At 36.4% G+C, this 25,710-nt stretch overlaps 1 protein-coding gene across 2 annotated transcripts in view; it reads right to left on the reverse strand.

Annotated features, from left to right (window-relative positions):
• USP47 (ubiquitin specific peptidase 47) overlaps positions 1-21,277 on the reverse strand; it is a 103,916-nt gene extending 82,639 nt beyond the window's left edge. For both annotated transcript variants that reach the window (XM_024558970.4, XM_045194312.3), the window contains exon 1: positions 21,007-21,277. In XM_024558970.4, coding sequence (XP_024414738.1) covers positions 21,007-21,045 — 39 coding nt within the window. In that variant the 5' untranslated portion in view covers positions 21,046-21,277. The remainder of the gene's footprint in view (positions 1-21,006) is intronic.
• Between the last annotated feature and the right edge of the window lie 4,433 nt (positions 21,278-25,710).

A 25,710-nucleotide genomic window follows, 5' to 3' on the forward strand; every position in this document is an offset into this window, starting at 1 on the left:
AGCAGTACACATGTCAAAGATGTGCAGAGAGTTCAAGGACTACACTCTTAGTGTGTACAACATGCATGATGTTGTCTACAGAAAATAAACAATAAAAAAACAGCATAATCAAGACTGGGTAATATTAACAGATACTAATATACAGGTTTTAGGTAATTTGAAGTTACTACATAAAAATATAATTAAAGAAACTACGGATGTCTAAAATAGAGAAGGCAATGAACTTCAACATCTAGGATTCCTCTACCTCAAGTAATACACACTTGGAAGAATACAGGGCACAAGGAAGGGTGAAAGCCCCTTAAAAGGAAATTAATAGAAAAGAGCATTTAGATAGTGGTTAAAAAAGAATTATTGTCACTTATAGCCTTAGAGCCACATACACAATATATATTACACAGTTTAAAACATCTAATACTTTAATTTCTGGAAGAGGGAGGAAATGCATTTCTCCCTGTTCCTCCTGCTAAATAAAACTAAAAATGTTATGTATAAGGAAAAGATAAGAAGACACTGAAATATGAGAAAGCAGACTGGCTAGGGGCCTGAGGAATTAAAGACATGGTGGTTAATTCCCTGGATTTATTTTTTGCCTAATACATCCCGGCCTGAGTGGACACACACTAAAAAAGCCCCAAAAAAAGAATGCCTTGCTCTAGCTAAAGCATCAGGAAAGGGGCAGCCTTATAAAACACAAAACTTGCAGACACTAACCACACTATACTACAGCCAAACACCACAGGGGGGAAAAAAAAGCTGTTGCCCTAACTCCACTCTCATCATCAAAGTCTGAGAAAGAAGCCTGGATTTCCAAACTCAGCTGGCTATAGCAAGGCACTCCCTTCCCTCCAGCAGGGTGGTGTCAAAGAAGACCTAGTGGGCAGCAGGGTCTTTCATCATAGCCCAGTGGTAAAGACAGCCTCCGCACTTCCCTGTCAGTGGAAGCCACGTGAAAATAACAAAGGGCCCCACTGCCTCCCAACCAAGCAGGTGTCCACAGAAGCTTAAAGGGAGCATGAACTTCAACCCCATCAGCAGTAATAAGGCACACCTCTCATCCCAGACTGTAAATAAAGGTGGAATGAGGAAATTGGACTCCCACCCCTACCTCCAAGTAACAAGGGAGTGCCCCCTTTTCCCTGTTGACATGCCATCAGAGGAGGTCTGTTAAAACAGGAGGTTTAAATAAGATCCAAAGTCTCATAACGTAATACTCAAAATGTCCAGAATATAATAAAAAAATCACTTGTCAAAGAACCAAAAACATGTCAACTTGGAGATGACACAAATGTTGAAATTATCTGGCAAGGACTGTAAAGTGGCCATCATAAAAACATTCAGCAAGCAATTATGAACACACATAAAACAAATGAGAAAAAAAAGTCTCAGCAAAAGACTACCAGCTAAAATACAATAACCAAAATTAAAAGTCATTAGGTAGGTGCAATAGCAGAATGAAGATTACAGGGGAAAGATCAGTGACCCTGAAGATAAGAACAAAAGAAATCTTTATCTGAGCAATAAAGAAAAAAACATATTTAAAGTCTATCTCAAGCACCTGTAAAACTATTAAAAGATCAATCTCAAGCATCCACAAGACTGAAAAAAAAGATGTCATATTTGTTTCATCCAAGTTCTGGAAGAAAAGAAGAAAGAGGGCAGGCCTGAAAAAGCTCTCAAAGAAATAATTGGGTGAAAACTTCCCAAGTTTGACAAAAGGTATAAGACTACATATTTGAAAAGCTGAGTGAATCCCAGAGAAGATAAACTCAAAGAAAAACCTGCCAAGACACATCACAATCAAACTCCTTGAAAACTAAAGTCAAAGGGAAAGCCTTTGAAAGTAGTGAGAGAGAAATGTGTTATCTGTTAAGAGCAAAACTATTCAAATGTATTGATAGGCTATTTCTCCCCACAAATCACAGAAGTGGAGGTGGCACAATGTTTTCCAAGTGCTGGAAGAAAAAAGTTGTCAATTCAGAATTCTATATCCAGCAAAAACATCCTTCAAGAATAAAGGGGAAATAAAGACACTTTCAGATGAAGTAAAAGAGATTTCTTGTTAGCATACCTACCCTAAAGGAATGGCTAAAGGAAGTTCTCTAAACAGAAATGATGAAAATGCTATGAAATCACTTTATATTAAGAGTGAAATGTAATTATTACATTCTATGATAATATATAAATGCTATTTTATGTAAGTAATTAAAGTACTGCCCTCATTAACACACTGCAGAACTCCACACTATAAAATAACTGAGAGTTGACTCAATGTGATATTTGGGCTATTGCCACGAAAAGCTAGACATCATGAGCTCTTTGTCAAGGCTATAAACTCCTGCTATATCACTTACCCATGCTGCAAAGTCAAATTCAACTTACATCATTTCAGCTTCCAACAAATTTTCAAAACATGTGACCCTATATATATATATATATATATATATATATATATATCATGTAAACACATATGCAAAAATAAGCCTTAAAAAGGCAATTCTAGTACATACTACAAGTTGGATAAACCTTGAGAAAATTATGCCAAATGAAATAAGCCTGTCACAAAATGTCAAATACTGTATTATTCCACATTTATGAAATCAATGTGGAATCACAAGTAGTCAAATTCATAGACACAGAAAGTAGAATGGTGGTTGCCAGAGATTAGAGGTAGGTAGGTAAGGAAATGGGAAGCTATTGCTAATAGGTAGAGTTTTGCAAAATGAAGAGATTTCTGTGAGTGGATAATGGTGTGTAGCACAACAATGTAAATGTACTTAATATCACTGAGCTGTACACTTAAAAATGGTTAAGATAGTAAATTTCATATTATATGTATTTTACCTAATTGTTTGAAATATTAAAATTAAATAGAGAACTTATGACCATAACTTTGTAAAAGTAGCAAAACTGCCTGTAAACTTGGTTTCTACTGGCCTGTTACAAATACATAATATGTATAAATATATTATGGATATGTATAAGCAAGAAAAATTTCTATTTTTCTTATAATCCAAAAAATACAAAATCCTCCTATTTTTAAGAGCTTTCTTGTGATTTGAATGTATATATTCATACATGTAGAGAGAAATACAGAAATAAAAACATTTCAAATTTATATGTGTATGTGTGCTTATTTTGTAGCTCCTTTCACTAAGAGAACCTCGAAGTAATGAATACCCTATAGCAATAAATATATCTAGCATCCAGATTTTGGTTTCTGAATACCATTCTCCACAAAAAGGATTCAATGTCTTTGCAGAAATGGCTGATGTCAGTGCTGGGGCTGAGAAAGTACAGGAAGAATTTGGAACATCTTATAGTGCCAGAAAGTAAGGAAGTTTTCCAAAAATGGTGGGATATGTCAGGTAACATGGCTCTCACTAACCAAATCTTGAATAATTTAAATATCAAAATAAATAGATGAACTATTCAATTTAAAGCTAACATTAAAAAGATTGCTGTATAGCATGAGAGGTAATCAAATGAGTGAGCGTATATATGTATTCTAAAAATTTTAACATTATATCCTATTTCTGAATAATATTAAGATACTGCTGATGGGCAGTAAAGATTAGAGAATGACTCTCTCTGGCCTAATACTTCTTGAGGAACCCTTAGAAAACTTATTCTCAATATTTAAAACTCACTTGCTCACTTAAAAGCAAAAATGTTACCTATAGAAGTTCTCTGCCAGGAAGCTGTATTCCCAAATCAAATATAAAAACATTGCTCATATTTTAAAAAAATTTTGATCATGAACTTTTTATTCAGCATATTTTAAATATTCAATTTAGAAACAAATGTGTATGTAAATAAATGAGAATTAAGGATAAAGACATTACTGTTAAATTTTACATGAACCAATTTAGAATTTTTAGAGCTTATTTCAGTTTTTAAATTTTTCAGAAATCATCTACTCTTTCCATTTTTGTGATTTCATGTTTTAAATGTTCCACTTTAATGTGAATGAAAACTGAATTTAAATATGTCATTAAAAGCCCTGGCCAGGTAGCTAGCTAGCTCAGCTGGTTACAGTGCTGTCCCAGTATGTGAAGGTTTCAGGTTCAATCCCTGGTCAGAGCACATACAAAAATCAATCAATGGATGCATAAATAAGTGGAACAATAAATCAATGTCTCTCCCTCACCCCCTCTCTCTAAAATCAATAAATAAACAAAAAAAAGGTGTATTGTTAAATTATATCACATTTCTCATTTCCCATTCCCATTTCTGTCCAACATTCCCAAACAGTCAAGCCTTTCTATTAAAACATCTCTATGAATCAGTATAATCAGAAAGTATTAAAAGCTATATATTACTTACAAAAATTCAAGTCTTTCTACTTTAAGAAAGTAGATACTTTCAAGTATCTACTTTAAGTCCATTCCCACTAGTATCCTCTGTAACTTCCCCCCAAAAGTTCAGTCTTCTAAACCCTAGCTTTTCATAACATTCAGTTTTAGGCTCAAATTTCTAAAAATGTTTCATATCTCTCGGATTTATATCATTTTTTTTTAAATATAGACTTCAGCCGTTCTGCTTAAAACAAACATGTCCAAGGATTTGAGATTGAGAATATATCAATATTTCAGAAAATCATAAAGATTGATATGATATGACATATTGATATCTCGTATTGATACAATATGACATTAATAAAGACCATAACAAGTGTACTGAAAGAAACTAAGCAGATTCTTATGAATAATTCTGCTTAGGTAGAAAAATGAAAATGGTACTTTACAATATTTATTACTAAAAACAAACTACTGGAGTAGAAAGTCTAATGCCTTTAATGAATTCTCTAAACCAGTGACAGTCAACCTTTTTCATCTCATGTTACACATAAACTAATTATGAAAATTCTGTAGCACACTAAAAAATATTTTATATTTTTTGCCAATCTGACAAAAACAATAGGTATAATTTTGATTCATTCACACCAAATGGCTACTGTTGTGTTGGCTGTTGTCATTTTTTCATTTAACAATCTAAGGGCACTTCTTGAAGACACTGTCCAGTGTTTCTGGTCAGCTAATGTCAAAGCAGACCAGCACAGTGTCTGAATCAGGACAGGCCAGGGGCCAGATGTTATCACAGTAAAATGAACCTGAAGTGTGTCCCACACGCTGAGCTCAATGTGGCACTTGTCTATCTCAAAGCGTGCGGTGTAGTTCTCAAACGGTGGGGACATAACTCCCCTGGCAGGCACCCTTGGAAAACACCTGCAGCAGTACCATCTTGCCGCACAGGGTGTCCCCCACCAGTACTCAAGCACCCCCACCCCCCTCACAGCCTCCCTCCTACTTCCTGGGTGGTGCTGCCGCCAACAGCAGCATCTCAGCTCACTGGCTCACACCGAGCCACAGGTGGGGAGTACAGTGCCCCCCCTGCCCCACCCCCAACACCTTAAAAATTGTGTGCTTCTTGCAGCATACCAGTTGAAAAATCTCTGCTCTAAACAAAATAAGTTCATTCAGGAAAACAATTTCATGGTATGGTATAGTTGAGGCTTTTGGAAACACAGTGTCTCTTAAAATTTTTAAGTAAATTTCTAAAAATTGATTATAAAACTGAAAATTTTTCAAGCAGATTTTAAATTCTAAAATTTTTTTAGTCCAAGAGCTTTTACTATTTAAAGTAAGTTTGAGAATAATTACTCCCTGCTTTAACCCACTTTCTAAATTCAAGTCTTCATAGGAATTTTTTAAAAGATGACATTGTACCTGGTTCTAAAGGCTTAGTTTGAGGCATAAAAAGAATTGTAAGTATATTCTATTGTAAGTACTTTACTATGTTACCAATAAAACAAGTCCCCAGAGCCCCCATGATATAATTAGAAAACTAAATATACAAAACTCTTTGGAAACTGTTTTACTTGTAACAAATTATATCAAGTTCTAATTATAAAAAAAAACTAACTGTAGAGTTTCATAACTTTAAAAGAATAGTTTAAAATCTAACTATGATCAATAAATTAATTTGACAGTTAACCAATCAGCTGATTCATCATCACACATGACATATTTAAAGCTGGATGAACCTTTGGACATCAGATCAAACTCCTTATTTTACAGTCAAATAAAAAGGAAGTCAGGAACCTAAAGGAACTTACCTAAGGTCACATACAAACACAGATCTCCTAAGAAATAAAGGCTTTCTGATGACTTTATAATGTTAACATATTTGTGGCATTAAAATTGTAAGGATATTGTTTTTCCCCTCACTTCTATCTTAACCTCTTTCCATTTTTGCTTTATTCCTTTAATAGTAGTTGTTCTCCTGGCAATGGGTAACTCACTAATAATGTACTGTAGGTATCTAAACTTAGAAACTAAACAAACTCCTCTCTGGAGGAGAAATAATATGTCCTTTACTATTCCCATTATCTTTATATTTCATTACAGCTAAGTTTTCTTCAAGTACAATGCTGCTGACAGGCAGTGACTCAGCTTGTGATAAAACTGATTTGTTTGAAGGTCTTGATATTCTGCATTATTACTAAATCAAAGAAGCTGTAACCATGCTTTTCATTTAGAAGCATGAATAATAATTTTCATGTAAGATTACACTCTTATAATACTCTGAACATAATATTATACAACTAAAAAAGTGTTAAAGTTATTTAAAACTACTTAAAGACTGTTTATTTCCTATTGGAGTAAACTACAGTCCAAAGCGATACACTGCAGAGGCAAAAGATCTAGACTTGAATTCTCAGGCCAAGATGGCTGGCTACTTTTCTTTTAACTGTGTAATCCTAAACAAGTCACTTATCTGTGACTCTCAGGCACTACAAAAAAGTGTTTCTTAAGATCAAAAGAGAATAACTTGAAAATGCTGTATAAATTATAACATAATAGCCCCAGCTGCTGTGGCTCAGTAGATTCAGAGCCAGCCTGGGAACCAAAGGGTCACTGGTTCAATTCCCAGTCAGGGTACATGCCTAGGATGCAGGCCAGGTCCCCAGTAAGGGGCACATGAAAGGCAAACACACATGGATGTTTCTCTCCCTTTCTCCCTCCCTTCCCCTCTCTCTAAAAATAAATAAAATCTTTAAAAAGTTATAACAATAATATCATATAAGAGGTATTACTTAGAACGTTACTACCCTTATAACAGATTTAAAAAATCTATAATCCTTAACTATAATAATGATACATAATTTATATTTTTAAAATTTCAAAAAGTAACAGGAATTTCATCAGATGGGAAAATTGGCAAATACCCTTTGTTTTATGATTGCACAGCCTTCTCACAAAATTTAAAAACCTGCTACCAAAAAAAGTTGAGAAAAACCTACTACTAAAAAGTTTATGTAGACTTATATTTTAGGGGCAAATCTTATACCTTATCTGGTCCAACTCCTTTATTTCACAGATGAAAGAATTTTTTTTAATAGGCTCAGAAGGATTAAGCAACTAAGGCAAAGTCAAACCAGTGAGTTTTCTGATTCCCAACCGTTGTCCTTTTGCCCAGACCACTTAGTATGTAAACCATGTTCTCAAAGATCCTACCAAAATTATAACCGCACTACCTTTTACGTAATTACCCGTTTTCCCTATGTAAATCATTAACTCCTTCAGAATAGGTACTTTTCTCCCCCTCCTATCGGTACCTAGTAAAACTTTAACCATATAAAATCTTCACAAAGTATGCTTTTTAGATCAGGCTTAATAAAAAAAAGCTCAGACACATGAAAAGATGCTCTATGTTATTAGGCATTAGAGAATTGCAAATTAAACCCACAAAGAGATATCACTACACACTTACTAGAACTGTTAAAAAGCTAAACTAAACTAAAAAAAACCTGACACTGCCAAATACCAAACAGCTACAATGGCCATACATTGATGACTGCAATGCAAAAAGGTACAGCCAACTTCAGAAAAGAGTTTAGCAGTTTCTTTCAAAGTTAAAGATTCATTTACCATTTGAAGACCTGTCCACCCAAAACACCATACACAAATATTTTTATCAGCTTTATTCAGAATCACCCCAAACTGGAAAAAAACCCAAATGTCCATCAGCTGGTGAATGGATAAACAAACTGTGGCATTCGGCAATAAAAAGGAAGATTACTAATACACACAACGACATAGATGAATCTCAGTTTTATGCCAGATGAAAGAAGTCAGACTCAAAATGCTGCATACTATATGAATTCCAACTATGTGATATTCTGGAAAAGGAACAATAAGAGGGTAGAAAACAGATCAGTGGTTTGCAGGGCCTGGGTTTAAAAGAAGGCGTTGACTGCAAGAGGCATGAGAAAACTTTAAGGTGACTGTATCTTGATTGTAGCAGCGGTTATACAATGTATAAGTTTATAAAAATTCATAAAACTGTGTACACCTTAAAAGGGCAAATTTTAGTGTCTATAAATTACACCTCAGTAAACTTGACTTTTTAATAGATTTTATTTATTATTTTTAGAGAGAGGGGAAGGGAAGGAGAAAGAGAGGGAGAGAAACATCAGTGTGTGGTTGCCTCTCACACGCCCCAAACTGGGGACCTGGCCTGCAACCCAAGCATGTGCCCTGACTGGGAATCAAACCTGCGACCCTTCGGTTCTCAGGCCAGCACTCAATCCACTGAGCCACACCAGCCAGGGCATCAGTAAACCTGACTTTTATAAAAAGCTTCAGCTCTTCCATTACCTGAGACCTTGAGTAAGTTATTAAGCTTTTACAGCTTTTATGTTTTTTCACCTAAAAATGGACTGTAATACTTCACTACTATCCTTCCAATGCTAAATCATATTACTGAATTGTAGAAACATTTTCTGTGCTATGTCTATTTTTTTTAGAATTCTTAAAATTATATTTGTATCATGTTTATGGTAAATAATGTAATGGTAAACAAGTATTTCAAGACACATGAATTTTAAATGTCAAAATTAAAGCAGTAATATTTTGCAGATGTCTTTTAATAGAAACTTCATTGTTAGGTATCTAATTTTTTTTACCAATTCCCTTTCATTACCTCTAAGTACTATAAATAAAGTAACATATTATACAAAGGCAAATTAAAACACCTAAACACATAATAGGGTAGGCAGTTTATATCTATAAAATGAAAAAAATGTATATAAATTCATAGATAACATTTATATTTACTAAAGCAACACATATCTTTCATGAGTCATACAAAAATTCTACACTCTAACCCAGCCTGGAACTGGGTTATAATCAAGAGCTCCTCTTAGTTAAATATTAAAGCCAATTTTACTTGGAGCATTGGGGATATCCATGGGAAGATTTCATTAATCCCTTAATTAGAAACTCCTTTTGGTATTCTCAGATGCTGCTGCTGCTGCTGCCGCCACCATCAGATTAATCCCTCTCTAGCACAGGTGACACCTCTAGCAGGCTGAACTTCTGTCAAAAAGAAGGGGGGTAAATAGGGAGTACTCTATACATGGCTCCTACAAACATGAAGGCCTGTAAACAGACCATCAGTAAATCACTCAGGAAGCAATTGGCTACAAATGTTGCTTTGAAAAGGTGAAGGAACCACATTATTACAAGCCTAGTATTGTGGTTGTCCATGAAAATTCTAAGTACACTGAACTTCTCATTTGCAAACTTCCCTTCCAGCAGCCAAGTGTGAAAAATTGCTCAGAACTTCCAACAAACCTAAACTCCCAGAGTGCAGGTACTGGCATTTTTCTGGAGGAAAATGAGTCCTGTTCTACTTAGCCTATTTGAAGACACCTACCTGTGCATTATCCATATCAAATGTGTAACAATTATACCAAATGATATCCTGTCAGCACAATTCGTATGTGGAGAATGTGTTTAAGATGCATTATAATGAGAAAATATATATTGTTAAAAAACAAAAAAGTAGCCTTGGCCATGTAACTCAGTTGGTTCGAGCGTCGTTCTGATACACCAAGATTGTAGGTTCAATCCCTGGTAAGGGCACATAAAAGAAGCAACCAATGAATGCATTAAATAAATGGAAAAACAAATCAATGTTTGTTTCTCCTTCTCTCTTTCCTCCTTATTCTCTTTCACTAAAATCAATAAATAAAAAAGTAAGTATATGATTGCAAATAAAATTTTAAAAAGGTGAGAGAATAAAGTATTAGCAAATTCCCCTTTCCCCATTTTCATTTGTGTGCAAATTTTTAGTATTAATTCAGGACATAAAACATTCATGTAAGTAAAATGCTTCAATGAACACGTTTCAGCAATTAAATTTCATTAACAATTATACACAAATCTGTTAACCTGTTCTGGGGAGAGAAGGGGACATTTCCCTGCCCCCTAATATCTACATAATAAAAATCCAAATTCCTTATAGGTACATAAATCCTTCAGAATTTTAAGACACAACGTGCCAGAATTATCTTCTTTCACTCAACCACAGCCCCCCTATGCACCTACACTAAACTTTTGCCACTTCCTAAAATGCATTACAAATGTTGTGTTTTAAATGTTATTCCTTCTAACTAAATGATCTCCTCCTTTACCTGGTAATTAAGTCATCCTTTGTGACGTAGTTCAAATGTTACATTTTCACAGAATCCCTTAGATAAAGCCACTTGTTTTGGATTTGTGCTATACACATAGTTATTTAGCTGACAGGTCATAATCAGAACTGTAACTTCAAGTAGGATATTTAATAACTAAAATACAACTTCATTTTTTTAAATCCTAACCCAAAAATATTATCATTAATTTTAGAGAGGAAGATGGTAGGGGAGAGAAACATCACTGTGAGAAACACTGATTGATTGCCTCCTGTGTGCACCCCAAACGTGGATCAAACATACAATCTAGGTATGTGGCCTGACCAGGGATTGAACTCACAACCTTTGGGTATATGAGATGATGCTCCAACCAACCTGAGCCACCCAGCCAGGGCTGACTTCATTTTCATTTAATCAATAAATATTTATTGGACAACAATGTAGAACACATTGTGCTGGCCCCTAGGGAGAATATGAAATAGAATAAAGGTGTGAGGGAAGATGAAACTTCCCTCTACCCTCAGGTTCTTCTGGCTGGTTTAATAATCAAATAGACATGAGACAGATTAGCAAGAGAAAATAACCAAATTTAATAACTACACATGGATGGAAACGCCCCATACACAAAATCCAGGGACCATATGCATAAGTGGTTCAAAGACAGAAAGGGAAAAATGAGTATATGTGACATTCTGAGCCGGGGATGGGGTAAGGCACCATGAGGCCTCGGAAGGTCACTGCAGGGAGATACTTGTTTAGAGATTAGTAGTTTGCCCTGCCCTACATATAGGTTGAAATAAGTTATTTCTGATAATCCTTTACTATGGGAAAGGGCCTAATTCAAGTTCAATTTCTTCTAGGTAGTTAAGAGAGGAGCAGATGTTTCTCTTGAGCCCACAGCTAGAGTTGCCATTAGCTCAAAACAACTCTCATACCACAGAGGCACGTCTTTGGGTGACCCATTCTGAACCCGGCCAAAGGTAATAACAGTAATGATGACAGTCACAGTAATGCTAAGCTAACATTAACAGAGTGCTTATTATGTAGAAGACACTTTACATGTATTAACTCATTTAATATTCTCAACAACCCTATGAGGTAGTTACCAGTATCTCATTACACTAAGGTACTGAGAAGTAACTTGCCAAAGGTCACAAAGCTGGTATTTAAGCCCAGGCTGCCTGGATATCCTGACTTTGAAGAGCTTCTCATCTAATGAAGACACTAACACAAGTAACAGTTAACATAATAAACGGGCGTAAGTTTTTAAATGCCAAAAAACTACAGTGCTATGGGATTTCAAAGTTAGGAAAATGCAATCAGACTGACAGAGGAGAATCAGGAAGGTTTCTTATAGAAGAGAGGCTGGATTTTGCTGGTTAGGCAGGATTTTAAGAGTATATTTTTAAAAATCAACAAAGTTGAACACAGATATCTCAGTAATTTCCATAAAAATTAATCTCTCAAAAGTGGGTTGTAGAAGTTTCATGTAAATAAGTGTTCATATCCATGGCTACTTTACATATTCATGGTTCAGTTTAGCTTCATTAAACAAAAGAATAGAGCAATTATTATTGCTCCCACACCTACAAAGTAAATGGAGTATGCAATAGGGCAGAGAGGAGACATCTGTTTACTTACTCTACATCAATAAAATCCAGGGTCAAAAATATATGTGCTCTTTAAGGATCTTGGTGTAAAAGACCACATCATTTTGCCAATCATTTGCCATCACTGACAAACACAATCATTTTGCCAAATGCTTTTTATCAATGGACAATGTTTGTACAAAATTAAATTTTAAGACAGCAATACCTGGGCAAAACACTTTAAAATTTGTGTAATAAATCTTACAGAAGAACATGCCTCTGCATAGAATGATACCTAAACATGTTGCCTGAACTGAAAAAGGTCCTTAATACCCATGAATCATTTTTTTTGTTAAATTTATTGAGGTGACATTGGTTAATAGGGTCATATAGGTTTCAAGTATACATTACTGTGATATATTATCTGTACAAGGTCTGTCCAGTAGGTATCCAACCATATAATACAGAAAATAGAGACATTTATTGAAGAAAATACAGGATACAAGAAACAGTGTACATAAGACAATGATACCTCAGTCCCCTTCAAAGTAGGCACCTTGGGACCTCACACAGTTCTCCCAATTGCCATCAGCTGCCCCATTGTATTTTCCTGAATCCCACCAATGGTCTAAAATCTTTTTCCTTTCAAAGGTGATTTTAGTTTTGAGAAAAGCCAGAAGTCACAGGGTGCCAAATTTGGGCTGTAGTGGGGCTGAGTCACCTGGGTGATTTGACGTTTTGCCAAAAAACTCTGCATGAGATGTGATGCGTGAGCAGGCACGTTGTTGTGATGAAACTGCCAATCACCAGTTGCCCACAGCTGTGGCCTCTGAATCATCCAAATAGTTTCCACAGTGGAATGTTCAAGCTTAATGCAAAACGTGATGCAGATCCATTGCTCTAATTTTAAATGTGAAGGCCACACAGTGCAGACGCTCACTCAATGGCATCTACCACCCCACCTGACTAGTACAGTGAAGTTGTCCTTGTTTATGCATGTGCGTTCCAGTCCACTCTCTTTGGCAGCCAGGTTAAATTGATATTGAGCAAACTGTTCTCATTATATTAACAATGGCCAGTCTTTTTCCAGACAGACCTTTTCATATAATGCATCGTGTGCTCACCACCTAAAGTCAAATCTTTCTTTGTGCATCATATTTTGGCCCCTTTACTACTCCCCCATTCTGCTCCCTTCTGGTGACCATACTGTTGTCTGTGTCCGTATAGCTTTTCAAGGTACCTCTTTTAAGTAAGTGTTGACTTCCAAGGACCACCAAACATCTAAGGAAAGCACCTAATAGGAAAGACAAAGCCCAAAGCAAACAAACAGGAAATCTGGAGAAAAGAGAGTCTATGCAGAGAAGAAAACTACCAATATTTCTTAAAGATAAAAGACACTGCATACATGAAACAAAAATAGGATATAATTTAAGACTTTTCCCAGAAAAAAATAGTGCTTGAAATTTATAAACATGATGGCAGATATAAAACCTTAGTAGAACTGGAAGATAAAGCTGAGAAAAATCTCCTAGGAAGCAAGGGAGGAAAAAAGAAATAGAAAACAGATGAAACAAGAAAATGGATGAAGACAAAACTAGAGAAGCCACTTAGTATAGGCCCAACATCTAAACAATAGGCATTCTAGACAGAACAGAAACACAAAGGACAAGAAACTAAGGAAAAGTCTCAGAACTGATGAGAGACCTTCTAGATCAGATAAGACTACTCTGGACAGCAGAAATGGATAAAAAACAGACCTATTCTAAGGAACCTAGTACAGGAATTTCAAAACTCTAGGGGAAAAGATCACCCAAGCTTCCAGAGAGAGGAAAAAAATAGTTTCGAAATAGTGGAAAATTATTTTGCAGGAATCTGATATCCCAACAGCAACACTGAAAAAAAGTAGACAATAAACCAATGTTTTCAAAATGTTGAGAGAAAATTATTTAAAGATAATTCTCAATAGAGAATTATCTGCCCGGCCAAACTGTCTTATAAAGCAAGGGGATAGAAACAACATTTTCAGGCACATGAGGTCTTGAAAAAATTATATTCCAGCCAGGAAGCTATTGAAAGTGATCGTCCAAAAACTGAGAAAGCAAGCAAAGAAAGGTGAAGACGTCAGATGCAGAATCAGGAGCCCCAACACAAGACATCTGAGGGGAACTACTAAGGTGACAGTAAAGGCAATCTAAGATAACAGCTGGAAGTCAGGAAATTCAAACAAAAAACTGGTAGGTTTGAACATAACAAGAGGAGATTTTATATACTTGAGAGAGAAGAGTAAACCAGGGTTTCTCAACAGTGGTAGTATTGACATTTGGGGGCACGTAATTCTTAGTTGGGGGGCGGCGCTGTCCTGTGCAGTGTAGGATGAAATTTGGTAGCGTGACTGGCACCTACCCACTAGCTATCAGTAGCACACTCCCTCCCCTCCCTCCACCTACCTAACGACTGCCAAGCGTCCTCTAAGTTGAGAGCCACTTGGTAAATTAATAAGTACATAGAAAACTAAGCAAAATCAAATTTAAAATATTACACTAGAGAAAACAAAATGTTGTATAAGAAAGGAAAATAATCACAGTAAACTAGATGGCTCAACTATGACTAGTTTGGAGTCACACTGATAGTAAACTCTGAATACTGATGTATCCAAACAACTTGCAATATAACAATATTGGGAGGATTGGGAAGATTAGGAAGTGTGTCTCTGTGTGGTTGGGGATAGTGGTATAAACATTTCTTCCACTATGGGAAGTCAGTAGATAAACCCTTAAACTGGAGAATCAAGAAGGAAAACTATAAGCATGCTATTTTGAGATACGGAGATAAATATCAAAAAGAATGGATTGAAAGTAGTTGCCTCTAGAGAGCCTGAAACAAAGGGGAGAACGAAAATACAAAGGACTACAGTTGTTGTTTAGTCCTGCGGAATTCAACTTTTAAATGTATCCATGTATAACTTTGATAAAAATTGAATTTTAAAAAACCAACTGAGCCTAGATTATAAAGGACTTTCCTACTGGTTAAAGCTAAATGAACTTAAAATCAAACAGCTATACAACTTTAAGCACGTTACTTAACCAAACCTTACTTTTTTCATCTACAAAATAATGAAAAACAGTTGTCTTAAAGGGCTGTTATACAGAACTCCAAATTTATACATGAGGTGTTAATATTTCTACTGGGTTTTTAATTATATCCAGGAATGGAGTTTTTTTTTTCTTTGAGAAAAGAAATATTTCCAGAGAAATCTTGTATCCATTATTGCAATTCATACAGAAAGAATACTACCATGTACTACATGAGAAGAGAGACTTGGGGAAAAATATAGAATGTCTATTAAAATGAAACGATAGTATAAAAAAAAAAAGGGCTGTTATAGAAATTAAATGAGATACTGTATATAAATTGTTTAGCATAGTGTCTGATACATAGTAGTGTTTATAAATAGCACCTATTATTCAATTTGCAATGAAAGGTAATAATTACAAACAGGTAAATCCCAATATTATCTGCTTTAGACAGTACTTCTGTCACTTGTGAGGATGGCGGCTAGCAAAGGGAAGAGCTTAGAAGCTGAGAGACCATTAGAAGAGCTACACTTGAATGAGAAAAAAAGAGTCAGAGCCAAGGATAGAAAAACAAGGATACCAGAGATATTTTCCAAGTGATGAACAAACTACAGTATATATGAGAAAAGGAAAAAGGAGGAATCCAAAAAATGTTCTTTTTTTAAAAAAGAGATTTTATTTATTTTTAGAGAGAGGGGAAGGGAAGGAGAAAGAGAGGGGAAGAAACATTAATGTGTGGTTGCCTCTTGAGCACCTCCTACTAGGGACCAGGTCCACAACCCAGGCATGTGCTCTGACTGGGAATCGAACCAGGGACCCTTTGGTTCGCAGGCTGGTACTCAATCCACTGAGCCACACCAGCCAGAGCCCAAAAAATGTTCTTAACTTAAGCAAAGAAATAGATGGTGATGACACTAACTGAACAAGAGAATACAGGCAAAGAATTATGTTGAGAGGAGGATGTGAGAAGAGGGAAAGAAGATACATGAGATTGACATTACTCACATTTAATTTGTGGGCTGTATAGTACATGCAGGTAGAAATCTGAATCTAGAGGAAGAGAGGTCAGGGCTGGAGATGTAAGTATGTAAATTACAATCAAAAATCGAAGTCCTACAAGTGGATCATATTACTTTGTGGCAAATATACAGAGCATGAAGACAGGTGGGGAAAAAAAATCCATTAGCATAAAAAGCAAGACAACACTATATAAATAACTACCTCAAAAACTACAATCAGATCATCTACATTCAGATCATCTAAATGTACATGCTTCATTATTGAAATACATAAAGATAAAAATATAAATATAGTCCAATAATCTAGATATCCAGAAACAGCAATTGTTAATATTTTAGAGTATTCCTTCTAAATCTTTCAAATCATATAACCCTAAATTGTCTATTTTTTCTTGACAAAATTGGAATCATATACAACTCTGCATTCAGTTTTACTTTATTAAATTAGTATTTCCAATGATATCTGAAATACTAATGATTTTTATTAAACACTCCAATCTTTGTAAACCACTGATTAGTGTTACCTAACATAGTTGCCTCTTACTGGTAAAGGAGAATCCACACTGCAAATTTAAGGAAAAAAAGGCTAATTTTAAAAGAACCACCAAAACCAACAATGATCATTATAGTACATTTTCTCAAGTGATTTAATTAGCACAAATAATATTAAAATACACATTTGACATCCTCCATAATAGATATTGATGGATTTTATTTAAAAAACAAAAATGAAAAAACCCAGACAACAGAGATGAAAAACAAGTTGTTTTAATGTTTGGGGGTTCTCAATACCAATGGCCCTTATATAGTTGTGAGGTCATTGTGAAGCTCAAATTGATTAACACACAGGAAAAACATACAACAGTACCTGACATATAATAAATGCTTAATAAATATCAGTTATTACTACCATCATCATTAGCTCTAGATGGAAGTAGTGTTTATTACATGGAAAAGAGAGGCAGAAAAAAAACCAATGAGAGGGAACTGCATCTTTTTCTTTCTTTTTTCCATCTTTTCTACATTAATATACTTCTTGGACAACAGTTTAAGTGTTGCAGTGAAAGTATTATTTTAAAAGCATTAGTAAATATGTACCCTAACCTTAATTATAAGATACTTGAGGGAAGAGTGAATTTTTTCCATTTCTTCTCAATTTTCACTGTATAATTGCAGAGTACAATTAATATGCACAATGAATACTCAATAAATAATAACGTCACGAATCCTTATACGATAATAATAAAAACAAATAAAAAGAAATTGCGAAGACATTAAAAAAGTGATCTCAAAGCCAATATTAATATGCAACAATTCAAAGACATACAGTAGAGTGAAAAAGTGAGGTGCGAAGCTCTCTTTGTTACCCACAGCGAACAGACCACACTCTCTTTGCTCTTCTCTGGGCACAACAATTAAGGAGGAATACTAAAAACACTGAAATGTGCCCAAAAGAGAGCAACAGAGAAACAGTTCAAGAACTGAGATGCTCAAACTATAGGAAGAACAGAGAGGGTTTTCCCTCCTGCACCCCTCCCCCATCTTCACCAATGAGAAAAATGCATCCTACAGAAAATGATTAAAAGATTTCTCTGTTGTCCAAAGGCAACTATCAAAAGATGGCCGCAACAGCGATCTAGACATCTCTCAACTCAAAAACTTAACAGATCTCTTTTAAGCCAAAGATATTATGAGAGAGAGAGAGAGATCTCTGCTGCAAGAAATTCATAACATAATATATAAAATGTATATTACAGTTTGAGACCATAATGGATGTCACAAAGCACTATTTGTTAAATGCCAAATGAATTCTATTCATGTATAAGGGTCTCCTAAGAAGGAGAAATTCCTAAGGTTAAAATGCTCAAAAAGTTTTAAGAATAAGTAAGATATGAGGTAATTGTGGGAAAAAATGTATATGAAGGTTCTGAACAGGTGGAGAAAAGTAGGAAATAGGGAACAGCAGAAATGAAAAGCAAGTTAGAAACTTGTTTGGATGCATTATAAACCTGTTTCATGGGAGAAGAGCTAAGCTGAAAGGGCAGGTTGTGGCCAGAATCAAACTGCGCTAGGCCTTGAATATCAAGCTAAGTAGTTTCAGATTTATCCTGCATACAGCAACTGTAGCTACTACTCAACTCTGCTGTAGCCACAGACAATGGTAAATAAATGGGGGGCATGGCTGCATTCCAATAAAACTTTACTTACTGACACTGATATTTGAATTACACCTATTTCTGTATCACAGAGTATTATTTTGATTTTTCTCGACAATTTGGAACTCAACTCTTGGGCTATACAAAACCGGACTGAAGCTGGGTTTGGCCCATGGGCTACAGTTTGTCAAGCTAAGCTACCTCCTTCACTAAGCTGCCTTTTCCAGCAGCATTGTAAGGGACATCCTTGAGCTTCAGGGATCAGAATCATACATTCCTCAATCAACATGCATGAATGCACATACCTAACCAAAATCTAAATCTAGTAGGGGTCAGAGGTTCACTATACAAAGGTCCTCAAACAAACAAAAAACTCTCTAAATTATTGGTAATAAGCCATTAAAATGGAAGAAATTTTTAAATTTTGTAATTTATTTTCTCATAGTAAATGTACTTACAGAGTTACAAACTATTCTTACAGAGCATCTTTCTACTTGGAAGGACCTGTAAAAGGGAGTATAAGCAAGGGGATTGTCAGTTCTACTCCTAGCTCTGTCATTAACTCATTATGTGACCCTGAACAAGTCATTCTCAATCCTCTGGCCCTGAGTTTCTCATCTGTAAAGTGAAGGGATGTAAGTTACCAGATGACCACTGCGTTCTCTCTCAGCTTTAGTACTCTGTGATTCTACTACTTCTTAAGAAGACCAGAGAGAAGACAACATACACCAGACAAAAGTGATGATTGAGGACACAGAAAAGAAGAAAAAGGAATTGACTAGAGGAGTGGGCAGACAGAAGAGGTACGAAAAAGACCAGAAAAGTACAGTATTACTAAAATCAAAAAATGGGTTTTTTCAAGTATCAAATGCAAAATAAAATTAAAGGAAGAGAAACAAGCAAGAAGTTAAGGAATATGACCATCAAAAAAGAAAGAACTAGTCAGCTAGATAAAAAAAGGCAAGGACTTCAAGTGACAGTCAAGGTTTAAGAGTACTGTGCACACTCCAGAAATCATGAGATGAGCTGGGGAAAAGACTGAAGATGAATCCAGGGAACAAAAAATAAAGGCTTATGGTCCAGAAAAAGTAGACAGAAAAAAAGTTGGGGTAAACTTGAAGCCTCAGGTAAAGGAGTTATTCTTAAAGGAGAGACATTTTATCTCTAAAATCCAAAAGGCAAAAACAAAGCAGCATTACAGTATCAGTGTTCATCCAGTTTTCTATACATCCAGTTAGGGAAATAAATCTAATAGTGGCTTTTCTTAAAGCAGAGTTCCACCTATTACTATATTTTGTAATGGTCAAAAACTTAAGAACTAACTTCACTTTTCATAAGAATGAAAACCAGCAATATATAGTTCTAAAAGAAAATGCATGTTTAAATTTCTTACAAAACCTATCACTTCCACTCTTACTTATATAAGAAGAGTTACTTTTTTCGTTAAGTACCTAGCCCTTAACTGGGGCTCAACAAATACTCGTGTTCTCTTTCTTAGTAGCTCTGAAAGCTCCCAAAACAATTCTTCTGATTAATTCACCTGTTTATCTGCTTTGCACAGGTGATGGTTTATGAATACTGACACAACTGAATTAAAATGGTCCTTCCGAAACAACTATCATCTGATAAAGTTGGAAAAACATTTATATCATAGATACATAATTCCAATATCACTAGAGCTTGCTTTAAGTAGCAACAAATTACTACAAAGCAACTAAAAAATTAAGAATTTTTAATGAACTCTTAAATATCAAGATCCTGCTACACAGCTAATTTCAACAGACAACTGCCTCTATTTAAGGTATATGGGAAATAAAAATCCAAAGCATTAGCCTGAAGATCAACCAGTTAAAAATACACATTTGTATACGCTGAAAATATTTATAAAGCCCACAGAGATACTATTAATATATTGAAATCCACTGGCCAGTGCTGGATTCTACCATTAATCTTCCAATATTCAAGAGAAGCCAAGAAGTCGACGCTCCTCATATCACTTGCTTTTGAGAAATTTAGTTAAGTCACGCAAAGGGGCATACATAACCCAAGTTAACAAAAAGTAGCTCAGCTCTCCATACGTTAATGTGAAGCTCTTACCTGTACGTCAAAGTCACATCTACTACTTTTCAACGAGGCTGGGTAGGCCCCATTTAGGCAGGCCATTAGTGCTACCAAGTAACAGCAGTTCATAAAAGTCTTAACAGTTAACTCTGCCCTCCCCCAGATCTCCAGGCGGGTGTAGATTTCACAAGCCCTGAAAGTTATACACTGCCCCTGTCAAAACCAGAAGCAGCACCGTCACCCGGTCGAGCCCATTAAGAACTGTTGCAGAATTTTTTTCTTTGCAATTACCTACCTTGGCTCGACATGTGAAATAAGGACTTAAAAGGCCACCTCCCCCAAAGCGGGACTTGATACCTTCCAGTCCGCTCCTTTATTTGTCCAGCCCTACAAACCCGAGGGGGGGGAGGTCTCGGCCCCCTAGATCCAGGCGGGTCTCCCAGCTGCTCGCCGCACCCACCACACACCGCACCCCCCCACTACCCCCACTAGCACCTTTCACGTCCTCCTCGCCGCACACTCGGGCCGCACACGAGCTGGGCCCGCAGCCGACCCCTCGCCCGGGCCCGCGCTGCCTCCAGTGGCCGCAGGCCTCAGGCCTAGCCGCCTCCGCTGGCCCCTCACCTCTTTCGGAACCAGTTGGTTCTCCTCTCCGGGCACCATCGCTCCGACTCCGGCCGCTCCTCTCCGCCCTGCCGGGGGAGGGGGGAGGTGGCGGCGGCTGTCTCTCAGGAGAGAACAGCAGTGGCAGTCATCCTCTCCACCGCCTGCACTCAGGGAACCTCGGAGGCCTCAGCCTGGGCCTCAGACACCAGCGCGCAGATACAGACCCACCGCTCAGCTGCCTCCGTCGCCGTCGCCTCAGTTGTCGGCCCCTCCCCCAGCTCGCTGCAATCAATGGAAAAATGGCGGCGTCCGCTCTCGCGAGAATTCGGGCTTTGGGACGCCGAGCCCGGCGCCTGGCGCCGACGGTGGCGAGGCAGCTGTCACTCGCGTTTAATCATTTCAGCTCTTCTTCAGGCCCAGGGGGTACAAAATTAGCTGAGCAGCTATGGAAACGGTTTTTCGATAGAGGGAGTTTGGACTGGCCATCTCGGCACTCCCTTTGCGGGCGGGGGGGAAAAAAGCCAGGCCTCAGCGTCATCTCGGACAGTTACTACTCCCTGCCCGGGAGGAAAGACTGGTGCCTAAAGCCCCTTCCCCACCCAACCAGCAATACTTCTCTTCCCTGCGGTTAGAGAAGAGAAGTGCCTGAGCTTAATCCCCTTTTCACTTACTCCTGGCCTCTTTCCGGGAAAGAAAACGCCCTGGGCCACCTCCTGGCCTCCGCCTTCAAACCGGGCACAGCCGGGAAGAACTGCGTTTTCTTTTCCCCTTATCTCTACCCTCCCGACCCTAGCAGGAGGGACATCAGGGCCCAGCTCTTGCTAAAAGGAGGCACTAGCCCTTGCCTGAAGGGCTGAAAAAGATAAGCTGAAAAAGATAGAAAGATATGTAGATCCTAATGGAAGAAGTACGTCTTTGCCTGCTCTTACTTCTGTGGTTCCATTTTTATCACTTGCATTCATCAACCATGGAAAGTTTTTGTTGCAATTTAACTAGTAACTTTTTATTCTACCTGTTGTCAGCCAGGAGATGTTGCATTTTTATATGTTTAACAAATGGGTCCAAAAGTCTCTGGAATCATTGCTTAGAGGATTTTTAAATAGGTTGAAAAATTCTGTCTTCAACTTTTAGTGTACATATATAACTTTTTTAAAGTACTAATAATCTTGTCTATTTAAAATTTTGATATTTTTGTTCATCACAGATTTTCACATTTTGACTTTTTAAAATGTTACATTAAGATAATTACCTTGATTCCTGAGTTTTGGGGGTCTCCCTCAAATTGTGTACCTGAGATGAATGCCTCACTTGCCTCACAGCAGCCTCGGGTAGCATGCATACATTATTTTTGCATCAAAATCACGTAATGGAAGTGTTTCCAAATCTCTGATTTCAAAATGTCATCCTCACTACTTGATAAGATGACTTCTACAGAACTCATGCTAGAAGTAGACATGTCCTCTCTAGTATTGTCTTTTTGGTTTATGATTGCATTATTATCTACAACTCATGTTTTCTTTACAGAAATCTTTTTTAGCTCCTTTCATTTTAGTGAGGGTTAGTTCAATGAAATAATAATGTAATTGGTAAATTTACTTAGCCCAGGCCACATAAACCAGAATAAATCACAATATATTAAAAAGAAAGAAAATAAATAAATCCCTGAATTGTTCTCCACATTGCATAACTTGTACTTTTCACTCATCAATAGTGAGATGCCAGTATAAATCTATGTACTAAATACTTGTAAGACATTTTTTAGATAAAAAAATATTTTTAAGGTACTAATATTTTCTTCCCATGATCTACCTTCTCTGGTTACACACTCTTCCCTTCAGAGGACATTAGCATGACTGTACCTATCAGCCTATCAGCCTGATATGTTGATAGGCATACAATGAATATTTCTGGATTAAAAATGTGAATGCATTAAGGAAACATGATACTCAAGAAAATGTAATCCAGGAGAAACCTAGGAACACGTACAAATATTTTTATGAAGCAATGGAGGGAGGACATTAGTGGAGCTCTCAATCCACTTTGGCTGCAAAGAAAGATTGGTTCAAGGACTTAATATAAAAAACTTAAAAAAAATTATTCTTACCGACATGCTTGCCCTTTCTGAGGTGAAGTATGTAAAACAAAAGTTTACAGGTCAATGTGTTCAACAGCATAAAAAGAGACTCACATCAACAGAGAATGCCTTAGCAAACATATACAAGGAGACACCACTATCAGAGCTCACCACAGCCAAAGACAAATTGACTGTGATTTATTTTAGCTTTCTCCAGGGTTCTGCAAACACTCAAATTTTAGGTCCAAAATAAGGAGCAATCCAATAAAGCATAGCTGGAGTCACGGTGTTAATCTTTTAAAAATTATTTTGTAAGATTTTGCAATAGAGTAGTATCTATAAATTTGGTGTTTGAGGCGACCTCAATATTCCTTGAAAATATCAGATGTTCATGGTAATAATTACTTTATAGAATTGCTAGAAATAATGTATACAAAGGTGAATCTTTTATAATAGTACTGTCTTGGAACAAAACAAAAAACCAGAAGTGTAAACAAAGATGATAATTTAAAAATTTTAGGCCCCAGCCAGGTAGCTCATTTGGTTAGAATGCTGTCCTTATATGCCAAGGTTACGGGGTTGATCCCAGGTCAAGGCACATAAAAGAAGCAACCAAAGAATGCATCAATAAGTGGAACAACAAAATCAATGTTTCTCTCCCTGTTTAAAATCAATTAAAATAAAAAATAAATTAAAAATTTTAACTGGTATGTAGCAAAATATTAATATAAATAAACTCCAAAGATAAATATCACCTGGAAAGATATTTGCAACAAATATGACAAATGGCTAATATCCTTAATATAAAAGAGCTCTTATAAATCAATAAGGAAGAGATGAATAACCAATAGAAGAATACTTAAAGGAGATATATTGGCACATCATAAGAAATGAAACATGAATTGCTATTAATATCTGAAAAGATGCTCTAAATTATTCTTTATTAAAGAACTGCAAATGAAAACAACAAAATGCCATCTTTCACTCTCAGATTAGTAAGACTTATGGGAAAATAGCTCATTTAAATTTTGTGAATTAGTGTAAACTTCTTTAAAGGCAGGCAATATGGCAATATATATATCAAAATTATACACAAAATGTACACATCTTTTACCCAGTAGTACTATTTCTAAGATTATCCTACAAGCACTAATGAACACAGATATACATGTCATGATGTTCATTACAGTATTGTTTGTAATAACTAAAAACTAGAAACAACGTGAAAATTTGTCAGTAGGATTATGTAGATTACGGTACACCCATACTATGTAATACTACGCGGTTGTTAAAATAAATAGAGTGAGGCGGAAACATGAAAACTGACATGGACTAAGTGCAGCATGGTATGCTGGGTTGCATCTTGGCACAGAAAAAGGGTATTGAGAGAAAAACTAATGAAATCTGAATAAAGTTCATAGTTTAGTTAATAATAATGTGTCCATATTACTTTCTCAGTGTGTGTAGAGCAGTGTTTGGGCTACACTTCAGCCTCCACTCACCCTTAGCTGGGCACCCTTAGCTGGGCACTGCATAACTTGCACAATCACGTAACTAAAACAAATATGTGAAAAAGATATAGTAGATGTATACACAAAGTCTTGAGTGTGTTGAGAAATAGGGTCTGTCAGGACAAGGCATTTGAGTCTTAGATGATTGGTAGGGTGTGTGATAGTGAGAAAAAGGAAGCCCTTTATTTGTGATTGGCTCTGTCTGAGTCACATGACTAATGCAGTGGTCAGAGACTGAACTGAGTGGGGACAGCCAAAGGAGGCACCAGTGAGAAGAGATCCTTGAACTGCAAAGCCACAGGGGGCATTTTGAGAGCTGCAGAAGAGAATCATAAACATCATGGAAGATCCTAAATGCCATGCTAAGAATTTAGGCACTCTGGGAGTGTTAGTAGAGACATAGAAATAAATTTTGTTCTGTAAATTTTCCTTATAAAATGTTTTCTGGTTCTGTTCCTGTTCTAGTTGTTTGCTTAGTTTGCTTTTGTTTTTGTTTTAGGTGTGGTTGTTAATAACTGTGAGTTTGCTGTCATCCTTACTGTTCCTATTTTTGATCTTCTTTTTCTTAGGTAACTCCCTTTAACATTTCATATAATAAGGGCTTGGTGATGATGAACTCCTTTAACTTGACCTTATCTGAGAAGCACTTTATCTTCCCTTCCAACTTATAAGTATGACCCATGGACATGAACTATAAGGGGGGGAATGTGGGAGGGAGGGGGTGGGCAGGATGGAGTGGAGTGAGGGGAGGAATGGGACAACTGTAATAGCATAATCAATAAATATATTTAAAAAATGTTTTCTGGTTGTTTTAGAAATGCCAACATTATCTAAGTCTAGAGTTGAAAGGTAATAAGTTGAAATTTTATCTTAAAACTGTTCTGTGTGCCCAATCTCTTTTCTCAGGAAATAGAGACTATAAACAATATGGAGTGTAAGATTCTGGACACTCACAGAAAGTTGTTTAGCTCTCTGTCAATCTCTAGGGCAGTGGTCTCCAAACTTTTTTGACCTGATGTTTATTTAATAAAGCACTAACATATGTTGATTCATTTATTTGTAAATTCAATACCTGTCCTACTAATTTTAGCTAATATACTAAAACATAATCAACAACTTCAGGTAAAGTTCACCATT

This window comes from Desmodus rotundus, chromosome 5 (genome assembly GCF_022682495.2).
Source record: "Desmodus rotundus isolate HL8 chromosome 5, HLdesRot8A.1, whole genome shotgun sequence".
NCBI classification, from domain to species: Eukaryota; Metazoa; Chordata; class Mammalia; order Chiroptera; family Phyllostomidae; genus Desmodus; species Desmodus rotundus.